This window comes from Sciurus carolinensis, chromosome 3 (assembly GCF_902686445.1).
Source record: "Sciurus carolinensis chromosome 3, mSciCar1.2, whole genome shotgun sequence".
NCBI classification, from domain to species: Eukaryota; Metazoa; Chordata; class Mammalia; order Rodentia; family Sciuridae; genus Sciurus; species Sciurus carolinensis.
In genome coordinates this window covers 32,377,475-32,390,101 of record NC_062215.1, presented here as the reverse complement: position 1 = coordinate 32,390,101, position 12,627 = coordinate 32,377,475, and the positions used below count along the sequence as shown (strand labels likewise).

The following is a 12,627-nucleotide window of genomic DNA, read 5'->3' as shown; positions in this document are numbered from 1 at the left end:
ATGATTACAAAGGCACAGGAGTTTAATCCATTTTTGATGTAAGCGCTAATAGCTCTGTGTCCTTGAAGTTCAAAGCGGGTGCATACATGTCACTAATTAGCCAAGCATGGAGCCATTCAGCTTCCTCTCATGTTTCTAATTAGGTCTTTAATAACAAACAAACTCCGACCTTACCAAAAGCCCCATTCGTCAGACAGTCAAGGAGGGCGGCTGCTTCCCTGTTTGTGGTTGTTTTAGGCTGCCTGTTCTATGTTATAATGCTGCGAATCTCAGCCAGCACAGGCCTATCCTCAAGACGGGCAAGGAAGTCACATGGGAACGAAGACACTTTAGCCCACCCTGGACAGTGGTCTTCTAGGACCTGCTGTGAATACCAATGATAGGCAGGAGAACCCCAGGCCCAAGACTGTGGGCTGGAGATCCCGGACCCAGGCAGGAAGGCCTCCCCTGCCTCCTGTTAGAAGAGGCCAGGCCGGGGTGCCAGTGACAGTCACAGAGATGATGTGAAGCTCAACCTTCAGCAAGAACCAGGTGGCACTTGAGCCTGTGGTTACACACTGAACTTGCCTGGGGCCCACCCTGCCAGATTCTGATTTGAGGGCTCTGCAGTGTGGCCTGGCCACAGGGAAATTTAAAAACTCACCAGGTGATTCTAACATGCAGCAAAGTTCAAAACTACTGCACTGACTCCAATCTCAGGGCTGATGTGCTCACTACCAACTACTTAACAGCTCCATTTTCCCCCCTTTTTGGGTACTAGAGATTAAATCTAACAGTAGTGCTCTATCACTGAGTGACATCCCACCCTTTTTATTTTTTATTTGGAGACAGGATCATGCTAAGTTACTGAGGTTGGCCTGAGCTTGTAATCCTCCTGCCTCAATCTCCCAAGTAGTTGAAATTACAGGCATGTGCTCTTGGGCCCAGCTAACAGGTCCACTGTTACTAATGAGAGGCAGACCTTCAAAGTCTCAATCAACTACAATTAACGATGAAATCTGATGATACAGATACACACAATTCTGGAAATATTTGGTCCCTCCCATTCCCTTATACATGAAACAATGCATGACTATGTCCAAATGTATGCCCCCTAAGTTTCCTATCACTTGGAAACTCAAAGCTTTCTTTCTCATCACTCCTCTCAGATCTTAAACCACTGTCATTGTCACTGATTTCATCTTCAAGGACAAGAAATTGGGAGCTTTGGAAACAGCAGCAATGCAGAGCTGTAGGGCTGAAATGCCCCCGCCCCTGTCTGAAATCCTCATTTAGAAGAGGTGGCAGCAGAGTTGGAGTGAAGTCTTCTGACCCCCTACTCTTTCTTCTTTCTTCTATGCACTTATGTTGCCTGTTTTTTTAAAGCCATTTTTCATCCTCACTGGATTAATCCAAAGGCAACCTCTCCCCCTACTAGGGGGAAGGGTTGTAAGGAAGAGAAGCCTCTCAGCTATTTGGACCTTGAAGGTCAGGACATGGGTAGTAGAGACAATCCTTAAACACAGGGAAATCTCAAGCATGTCACTCCCAACCTGAACTGAATGTACTTTACAAGACAGGTGGGAGGAGAGGAGGCTGGGCGGGGAGACTCTGAAATCCTGGTTACTTCAGTGGAAGGTTTTTAAAAGACTATTGAATGAACCTGGAGCTGAATAAACAAGAGCCAGAAAAAAAACGTGGCAGGGACATAATAGGAAAATTGGCTGGGGGTTTCTTCCAACCTTGGCCCACGTTATCTGTTTTGCTGCTATACTTCTGGTCTTTTATTTGGAGGAGGGCGTGGCCTGGGTCTGTGCCTTACTGACCCCTTGATTTCAGGGCATTCTAGATCCTGTGTGAGACTGTGATGCTAAGCTCTTCTCCCCAAGGCCAGGAAAGTCCATCCTCTCCAGGTTAACTTCAGAAATAACTTCCAGAAAGAGGAGGAAGCAGGGCTGGGGAACCGGGGTTGCGGGTAAAGGGACAGGGAAGCAGGGCTGGACCACCTTTCCCAAACACGTCCTCTAACACAGGCACCCAGGTTTGCATTGTTTACCACAGACCTGGACAGACCATTTTATTAATATTAATAAGTAGCCAGGAACAAAGGGCCCCTTTATTTTTAGCTTTCTCTAATTGTGTAGTAATTACTCATCTACAAAACAAATGAACCCGAGCTGGCTGTTGCCATGGTACCCGGAGTCCAGCCTCCCTGAAGGATGACTGGTTGAGAAGTCCACTGCACCCCCCCCCATGGACCGCCCCTCTCTCCACCATTGGCCCAAAGAAAAGCCCCAGCAACTGGGCAGCCAATCGCCTCCCAGCACTAGGGCTGGGCTGTGTTTCCCAGCAACCGTCCAGATGCAGCCCTCGCAGCAGTGTATCTGAAGGGATGTTGACTCCTCCCTACGGATACCGTCTGTCTTCCCAGAGAATCTCTCCCTGGTTCCATCCCCTAGTTTCTTTTGGGTAATGGCTAACTTCCTTCAGCCTTGTTTTTAGCTAAAGGTTCCCTTCAAATAATTCCATTAAGGCTGGCTCTCTCTTACCCAACCACACCTCCTCTGGGTCTCCATTGTCTGACTTTGGTCTGAAAGGATTCAGGGACCAGAAGTCAGATCAGAAATGTCAGGCAAAGAAAGCCAAGCAGAATCACATTAAGACTAATAGTAGAAGTGGGTGCAAAAAATACATATAATGCCTTATGAAGCCACTTGTAAATGATTTGGGGTTCTCCCTTAAAGATATTAAGAATTGGGAGCAGTTTTTTTTTTTTTTTTTTTTTTTTTTTTTTGTTGGGTGTATATTTTAAAGTTGCAGTCTTGTTCAGGCGATGCTGGGCTGATACAGTGGAGCATCTGCTGATAGTGTTTGAGGCACATCAAGGCTCAATTCCTATCTCTGCCACCTCAGATAAGATACTATCTTCTCTAAGCTGCAGTTTTAATCTTTAAAATGGGAATGGGAATTGGGCATAGTGACGAACGCCTGTAATCCCAGCAACCTGGAAGGTTGAGGCAGGAGGATCACAAGTTTGAGCTGGGCTTTGGCAACTTAGTGAAATCCTGTCACAAAATTTAAAAAAGTGGGGGGGGTGGGCGGTGAAGATGTAGTTCAATGGTAGAATTCCCTGGGGTTTAATCCCCATTGCCAGTATGAGTGTGTGTGTGTGTGTGTGTGTGTGTGTGTGTGTGTGTGTGTAAAATAAAAAGGGGCCTACTTCATGGTGTTATGAGAATTAAACATGGATAAGGTAGGTGGGCTTGGTATAGTACTCACTGCATTCATATAACAGGTAAACCATTATTAACGTATTACTATTATCATTATTTTACTGAAATTGGCTGGGCAGCGTCTCTAGCATTCTATCATCCACTTTCAAGGTATCTTTCCTTTAAGGCTGCACTGGCAGGTGTGAATTTTAAGATGCTGGCCAGAACCCTCCCATTCCATGCCATGGAGTGGATTTCATCATGGCTCTCTCATCCTCTGACAGACCTAATCCCAACAGCCAATCACAGGAGCTCAAAAGTATTATTTGCCCACTTCCCAAACTGGAAAGGGGATACTCTTTACTAATATTAATAAGCATCCAGGAACAAAGGGCCCCATTATTTTTTGCATTCTCTAATTGCATAGTCATTACTTAGTATTCTATACTAAGAATGTGGACGAGGCTGACTTCGCCTCCTGGGCAAGTGATGTTTTATAGGGTTGAGAAGGTTGGTGCCATTCTGAGGTATATGTAAAATGTCTTTAAAGGACTCCTATCCCACCTTTCATTAAGAAGAACTCACCAAGCAAGAAAAGAATTTAGGACACGGAGCAAGGGTGCCCAGGAAGGGCTAACCAGGCCTGGCTTCCGGTTAGTCTAAGCCAGATTTTGAGGAAGCAAAAATAAAGACAGAGAGAAATGAACGGGCAGGAAGGATGAGGGCAGGGGCTGCTATGAGGGCCAAGGAATGGGAACCAACAGCTGTGAGCACAGAATGAAGAGCTTGTTGGCAGAAGTGAAGCAGAATCACGGGAGGGCTCAGGACACAGCTCAGAGGTAGCACACTCTCCTAGTCCGTGTGAGGCCCTGGGTTTAATTGCAAAAAATAAATAAAATTTTTTTAAGAGTCTACCATCTAAGGGAGTCTTGGGAAGGTAAGGTGGAGTCCCATCATGGAGTGCTCTCCTGTCTATCTTCTCAATGTCCCACTCCTCTCCTCTTGTTCTGGGTTACAAGCCCAGCCTGAGACCACTGGCTTAAGGGAGTCAAGATGTTCTCTCTGGGACTGCTGCACAGGTCATCTTTCCTAGATAGTTCTGTCCTTCCCAGGCTCCATTTGCTGCCATCAAGAATATGAACTTCCCTTTTCTGCCAAAGTGACTCTATTGATCTGGTTTTCAAGATGTCCCAGAACTTTGTTGTCTCTACCCCGACTCTAAATCCCTCCAAGGTCCATGCCATGTGTCACCTTCTGCATGGAGGTGTGTGCCAGCTGTGTGCCTTCTGGCCCTGACAGAATCCACCTATATGACAAGCTAGCTCTTATATCAATTGTGTAGCTTGTCTTCCTCAGAAGACTGGGAGTTTGTGAAAGGCAGACCACATGGTACAATTCCTCAGCATCCCACCCCAGATGCCAGAGGGCCAGAGTGAATCACCTAATGGGGAAGAGCAAAAGACCCACTGCTCCTTGGGTACTTGCATACTGACCTGTATTTGGTGTTTATAATGTATATGAATTATTTCTCATTTGTCTGCCAGTCTCCAATTCTGCCTCTCCAAGCCCCCTGGACAACATTGCCAGGGCTTGTCTAACATGCAGATCTGATGTCACTTCCAGGTTTCAGGCCTCTCAAGGCTCCCAGTTACCCATGTGAATCCAGACTCCTTAGCAGGGCACCAAGAACCTCCTGCTCTCGGACCTTATCTGTTTCTCTTCCCTCACTTTATTTAATTCTCCAGCCAGAATTAAATGATTTGCTGGGCTTCAAATTCACTCTAATCTTCTGGAACATGCTATCCCCCTGGTCCTTTGGGGAGCTCCCATTTGTCCACTGACAGATGAAATATTCACTGTCCTGTGGAACCTTCCCTGACACCCTTACGCCAAGCTAATCACTTCCTCCTATGTGTTACTTCTGTACATCGAACGGGTTTCTGTTATTGGTTCTATACCATCATATTGGCATCGATTACCTGTTAGTCTCCATGCTAGGCTGGTGGGTCCTCAAGGGCATGACCAGTGCCTGAATTATTCCATGAACTTCCAGGGCTGTGGTGGACACCACTGGTTATCTCCTCAGCACCAATTTCCCTTTTCCCCTCTTATTAGAATCCAGGTTTTCTTTTGGGATTCCATCTGCCATCACAGTGTAAGAGCCATTCAGTTTAGAGGGAGATGGATCCCTAATGATTGGTTCCTGTAACCCAGGCCTTAGCTTTGAACTTTTGTTAGAATTCTGGACCATGTGATCACCTCTTTTTTAGACAGGACAGTGTGATGCAAGAAACTGCTGCAGCCATTTTGCCACCATGAGGGAAACCAACATCAAGATGTTATTGGACTTAGGAAGAGGGCAAAACTTAGAGAATTACATAAAAAGGGCCCTGAACAATCTATACATGAAAGTTACTCTTCTAAGGATCTTCCAGAGTATTAACAAACAAATCCCCTAAAATATTTAACCACACTGAGCTGGATCTTCTCTTACAGTCCAAAGCACCCTTGAATTGGGGCAAGTGTAATCATAATTGTTATACATTTGATAAATATCTGCTGGAGTCGAACTTCATGGCAGATGGGTCCTGGGCCTGTTCTGTGATCTTTGCCTGAAAGATCAGACTTCGAGGTCTTAGGCTGGAGTCACAGCTGACCCAGAGCAAGAGTGTGTGGCTGCTTGGGCACTCCCCCATGGACTTCATTGCTGCTTGTGCCAGGTGTCTGGGTGGTAGGTGAGTCCTTCACCAACAAATATAGCTCCTCCACAAGGCTACTTTCATCTGGGTTTCAATCTAGAGTTCTGCTTGACCAAAGTCTTGCTCTGCAGATAACTATGTGTGCGATTCTAGTTTAGTCACGTAACCGTTCTGCAGTCCAGCTTTCTGACATAAAACCAAGCCCCAAACTTCGGCCTTCCTGTCTGTCTCAGGGGATGGCTGTGACAACAGACATGACACTGTCAACATGATCATCAAAGCTCTGCAGAAATATAAGGAACCATGATGCACCCTGGCTTGTCCTTGGAAGATGCTCATCAACTGCAGAGGGGTAGACTAGCTTTTGGGACTTCCGGGACCCAGTAGTATCCCGACCCAGTGCGGGGTGCAGGGAGCGGGTCTCCTGGTCCCTCTCTAATGTGCTCTCCACGCTTCGTGGAGCTGGACAGCTGGGCCTGGGCTCCTGAGCTAGTGTGAGAGAGAGAGGGCCAATAAGCTCAGGGGAGGAGGCAGGGATGTGTCACCCACTGATTTAAAAGACCATTAACATTCCCCCACTCCATTCACTTTAGGATTAACTTATACTTAGGTCTGGGCTTCAAGGCTAGTCACTAATTGCACTAGAGTTGATTTATCAAGTGCACGGTATTTCTATTACAAAATTATTGATTAGAGTTGATGTATTTTATCCTGAACAGGGTTGGTCCGAAAGCCCTTGGAAAATGAATGAAGCTGAGGTCAGCAGTGGGCACCTGTGCACATTATTATAAATTCACTGGGGTTACTGAAATCTAGTGCTGGACTCTTTATGGGGAAAAGTCCTAGTCCTCCCAGAAATGGAAATTTCAATGATGAACTGGGATACAAGATGCCATTCCCCAGGACAAAAGGCAGTGAGCTGAAAGCTGTAGGTTCAGGTAAGAGCCTTTGGGTAGGTCTGGATGGCTGCAGCAGCTGGTCCTAATGGTCACAGATTTGCTCTCCCTCTGGTCCACTGTGCTGGCTCTATTCCAGGGCCACAGATGTGGCTGCACTCTAGCTCAAGGGCATATCTGTGACCTTACCCCCAGATGGGCCATCCTGGGATCAGTTGGCAGGATGCTTGCTGCCAGCTCAGGGAAACTGGGTGGGACAGTAGAGAGTGCTACCGTGTCCCCACCTTCCATCCCCACTTCAGATCTTGGTGATGAGGCACAGGAAAGTCACTTTTAGAAATGAAAGGTATCCATTTCCCTTCTTAAAATGAAGTTGACAGCGGTCATTATCAAGGCAGAGACAACACATCATCTCCTGCAATAGGGACTTTCGGGGAACACAAGTGGATTCTCAGACTACTGAAGGCAAGAATAGCTCTCTGTCTTTATGTTCCTTGGTTCCTGGAATAGCAAATCCTCAGTGAATGCCTGTTGAAAGCTACAGCTGGGAACCCTGATGCTGGTGCTACAGTGGACCCCAGTAGCAGCAGATCCTCCGGCAACCGGAAGGGTTTCCCAAAGCTTTCTCCCCCAGAGCCACATGGAGGACTCAGGCCAGTTGGGAGGGGTGCTGTACTGTCTTCCGTCCCTACCGGCTCCCCAGTCTTAGGTCAGTGTGCAGCTGCAGCAGCCTTGAAGACTGATGATCCTGGTCATTTCCCTCATGCCCCCATCCCCAGGCCAAGCCAGGAGGACCATTCTTTCCAGATTTCTCTGCCTGGGGCTTCAGGGCCCTCATCCAGCTGGCCTGGTGCACACTCAGTCCCTGTGCATCCTGATTCTGCAGGTGACTGCCAGAGAAGTGCCGCTTCTCTCCACAGGGCTAACCCTTCACTCTATCACTACACATCCTTGGAGGACTTCACGGACTCTGGGACGTTTTGCTGAGTTCTGTCTCCCGTAATACATAACTTACACCCTAAAGGTTCAGATCCCGCCTGTGTCCCGCAGCACTGGGTCAGAATCACTGACCACCATGGGTTAAAGAGCAGGTTCCAGGGGGCACCAACTTGTGGAGATGAGGGGCACCTCCAGAAGCTCCGAGAGCCCTCCCTTATGGCAGGGAAGACAGTGTGTCCAATGATGGATGACTACACATGCCCCTAAGTGGAGGGCAGAGGCTGCAGGACTGTTCCTGTTCCCCTTCCAGAAGGCCTTCCTGGGGAGACAGAGGAAAACTGCAGGTGGCCTCTTATTTAGATCTTCCAAGCCCACCTCGCTTCCCCTTCTCACGAAGCTGTGCTGTTATCTCCACACTAGGATGCCATCACTCAGCCCACGGGCCACCCTCACCTTTACCAAGCAGAAGAACCAATGTCAACACCATCCACCAGGACCCAGGGCATGCCCTGTCTGCAGGATGTGAGCTCTCAAATCCTTCCCTACCAGGTCTCATGTCCCTCCACCCCAAGGAGCAGATCACACAGACGGAGCTTCCACCCAGGCCTGTATCCCTGAAGGGCTGGGAGGGAGCTGCCAAAGAACTCAAGGAGCAGATGGCCTTCAGGGAGCCTTGCTGGTGCACCTTCAGAAATAAGAAAAGATCTGGCGCTCTGTTCAAGAACAGTAGGAAGAAGACGAGAACAAAGAAGGACTTGAAGACTCCTTCCAACCCTGGTACCATCCTCTTTCACTGAAGCTGGACATTCAAAACAGATCTCAGTTGGGAAGGCTAGAGTTGAGGGTGGTGACCCAGTTCTGGACTGGGGGAGTGGGGAGCGTGAGGGGAGGTGGTGGTGGCTGATGGCGAGAACATGGATCCAAGCCCCTTGGCAACATTGAAAATATGGAGCCCCTTCTCTTCCTGGTCCCCATGCTATCCTTCGGACGGCCGGGCTGTGCCGAGCCATCGGAGACCCTGTAATATCAACTCAACAATGCATGTTCTACAACTACAGCTACAGCTACCGGTACATTGACTACAGTGCATGCATTTAGTCAGTCCCACAGATACATACAATCTAAGAACAGGCAGGGAGGTGTGAAATGTTTTACTGGACAACAGGTGTTTTGGAGTTGTAACTAATAAAAAAAAAAAATCGAAAACGAAAGTGTACAAAAAAAGACATTTCTCGAGAGTTGGATATGAGTTTGTTTCTTGAACTGTTTCATCTGAACAAGCAAAAACATGCAAACCAGCTGGTACTAACAGGAAGCTGGACACTGAGAGAGGATTAATAGGTGTGGACAAACCTTCCCGCTGAGCGTGCTCAGAAGAGTGTTTGAGAGGAGGTGTGCAGATCCTAGTGTAAGAGAGGCGGGAAAGTATGCCTCAGAGACACTCTCTCACCGCAGCCCCAACCAAGCAAGAGAAAAGACAACAGAAACATGACTCTCACACTCACCACCAGCATCGGGAGCTCACGTAACTAGATTGGGATAAACTGGCAAGTATAAAGTACAGTAAGGGGTCTTGGCTGGGGCCGGAGATGGGGCGGGGGCACGCCAGGGGGCTCAGCAGCTCTAAGATTGATCCATGGGCCCACCCATAATGTCACCCTGAAATAAAGTAGCCCGAAAATCTGAACCACTTCCCTCACGTTGGGGGGGAGGGAGTTGTTTACCAAACTGGATTTCGGATTGGGTGGGGCATGATGGGGCCACTGGAACTGAATGAATACGATCAAAATAAACAAACAAACTCTTGACTGAGCACAAGAAAAGATGATATTTCGAGCTACCAGGTGAAGGTGAAAGAAAAGTGACCACTGATAGTGAAGTTATCTAGGAGTCAGCGGGGACCTCCCTGGTGGGGTCGCCTGAGCCCTGCTCACCTCAGGTTCTGGAGGAATTAGGCAAAGGTGGGCAGGCTGGCCCAGAGGAGTGGGCCGAGGTAGGTGCAGAGCTCAAGGCCCCCTGGACCTCCTACCCTGACGCCACAGCCCTGACAGATACGAGTTGCCACCCAAAGCCAAAACAAAGCTGCCTCCCACCCCATAGCCCTTCCGACCTCAGGAAGGGCCCCCAGTAAGTCATAGTAGAAGTGGGGCACAAACCAAAATGGTGGAGCTAGATAAAAATTAAAAACAAATAAAGGGCCTTTCTAGGGTGCCCAATCCCTCAACCAAGCCTGAGAGCCCCTGGGGAACAGAGGCCACACTTGCTGCTGTTTGAAGTCACCTGCCAGCTTAGCATGGTACCAAGCTCCAGGGAGGCACTCAATGGACTCTCTCTGAACAGGCATTGAGCTTGTGATGACCTCTCATCATCAGGCTGTTGCTCAGGAGGCTGAAGGAGCATCCGTATCCCCAGGGGAGGAGTTGGGATGTGTGGGGCAGGGTTAGAAGTGGAACTGGGTCATCAGTTGAGCCCTTTGGGGCCTGGACTGATGCACACACCCCAAGGAGTCAGTGTAGCCCCTCTCAACTCATAGCAAAGAGCTTTTGCCACTCACAGGTAAGTAATTTGCCAATATGTGAGCCTTGAAGTCCAGGACACTTTCTAGAGGGAAGAAGGTTACAGGCCCCCTACCAGCCAAAATGTGTTAGAAAGGCAGAAAGGCAGCGACCTTTCTTCCCCAGCTTCGTAACCCTGCTGCAGGTCCGAAGGTGGGGCTGGAGGCTGGGGTACACTGTCTACATACAAGCGGGTCAGTCCAGGTTCTGACAATGACAGGCAGCCTAGTCACTGCCCTGGGGCACGACCCAAGCCCATAACCCCCCAGCAGCACTGGGGGCTTCCCTGTAGCTTCCTGGGCAAGCCTGCACCCTAAGGGCTGGGCACCTCGCCTTGAGGATTTACCCCTTGCACTAACCCAGGCTGGGGCGGGGCAGGTGGTCTGGGAGCACACTCCTGAATACGATTCACTAACAGTGCAGCGATGAGCATGGCTGACCTTGAATGGCCTGAGGGAGATGTCGCTCCCAATGGAAATGGCTACAAATAAAACACCATTGATCCTGGAAAAAAAAATGTGGTTGGAAATGACCTTGGAGGTTAGGAGTTAGAGAATGGGTGGGCGTCCCACCTGGCTCTGGGGTCTGTGAGGAGGGTGGGGGTGCAGAAGGGGTACAGACTGTGGGGAGACCGCTCTCAGACTCACAAAGAACCCCATGCTGCCCTTTAAACTTGCCATGAAGTCAAGGAGAACAGGGGGGACAGGGAGAGAGGCAGGGTTAATTTTGGGTTAAAGTTTAGTTTCATAATCCAAGTTACAAAAAGAAAAAAAAAAACCGAATGGAGAAAACAACAACCAACAACACTCAAAAACCTCACGAGGGTTCTTTTTTCACCTTTCCCCCATCCCAGGCACAGGGTGGACTGAGGCTTTTTTTTTTTTTTTTTTATGACATCAAAAAGCACTCAAGTTAAAAAACCAAACGGAACAGGGAGACACGATGCAGCTGTGCACCCCACCCTCGGGGCCCGGGGTTGGGGTGAGGGGGACCAAGGGACGCTGACCAGAGGCAGGTGGGCCTTTGGAGACCTGCTAGGACAGGTGGGAGAGGAGGGCACCGGGCTCTCTGGACCTGCCTGCCCACCTGCTGCTTGCCAACTCTCTGACAAATGCTCCTCAGCAGCCCCCCGAGAATTCCCAGGCCCCCTCCAATGAAAGCCCCACAGATATTTTGGGGGAGTGGGTCCTTTGTAGCTCCGAGGCAGTGCCAGTTTGCATGGAACGGATTTTTACTGATGTTTTTCTAATGGCCTCACTGTGCCAGTTTTTCATCACCCAGGGTTTGGGTTCTTGGCATTTGCCCTCCAGGCTTTTAACGCTCCATTTCCTGGTCCCCTCGCAGCACCCCTGCCCTGCTCCCCCACCTCCTCAGAGCCCTGTTACATCCAACTGCACCACTTCCCCATGCTCCAGTGCCCTGCCTCGGGAGAGGGGACCGGGAGAGAGCTGCAACCATGGCTACTCCGTTTAGGGAGGAGTAGGGAGGTGGAGGGAGGCTGGGGACAATGGTTACGAGGGAGCCCAGCACAAGGTAGAAGCCCCGGCACCTTAGGAAGGCAGAGGGCACAGGGCAGGGGGTACCTCTGGTCTGATCTCACAGTGGCTGTTCCCACATCACTTGTAGGATGCTCCAGAGCTCTTAAGAGGTTGAATTTAGAAACTGAAGGGCTGGGGCAGAGAAGGCCTCGATTCCCTTGGCGGCTGAGAGCCCAGGGAGCTTGCTGAGAAGAATCTGGGGGCAGCATGAACTCCAGGAAACAGCAGCTCCATTCCTTCACCGAGGTCAAGGGCTGGCCCCACATCGGCCTTCGGAGGTCTGGGGGTTTAGCCAGAGCAGCAAGCCCACCTGCCGAGTACAGCAGGACCCCAGAGGACAACCTTGTACCTCTCTAGCTGGGTCAGAGGTCAAAGGCAGCCAAGGAGGGTAATGCCCACAGGTGTCCAGAAGCCAGTCCTCGGGTGAAGGAGCGGTCCACAGTCAAAAGGAAGCTCAGTTTTCCTTTGCCAAAGGGAGCATAAGAGTCTACCTTCGGTTTGCAGTGTCATGACTGTGAATGACCCTTGTGGGGAGCTGCCCTGGGTGGCCAGGCTCACCCATGCCTCCCTGTCCCCACCCCCTCCCCGGGCCATGGTGAGGGGTGTTGGACAGATGCAGCCACACAGATCCAACAGGGCCTTTACCTTCCCCCTGCACACTGGGCATGCCTGGGAGCCGCCTGTCCCATACACCTTCCTACCTGATCCTCGAGCTGCTGCCACTGCCGCCGCCGCCACTGGTCCGTAAGCTGCTGCCGGGAAGCCTGGGGAGAGGGAGGGGTCAGAATCAGGAGGGAGCCTGGCAGGGC

General features: G+C 49.9%; 1 protein-coding gene across 1 annotated transcript in view; it reads right to left on the bottom strand.

Annotated features, from left to right (window-relative positions):
* LOC124979001 (RNA-binding protein Musashi homolog 2) overlaps positions 1–12,627 on the bottom strand; it is a 242,505-nt gene that overhangs the window by 17,737 nt on the left and 212,141 nt on the right. The window contains exon 6 of the mRNA XM_047543042.1: positions 12,520–12,582. Within this exon, the coding sequence (XP_047398998.1) occupies positions 12,520–12,582 (63 nt within the window). The remainder of the gene's footprint in view (positions 1–12,519; positions 12,583–12,627) is intronic.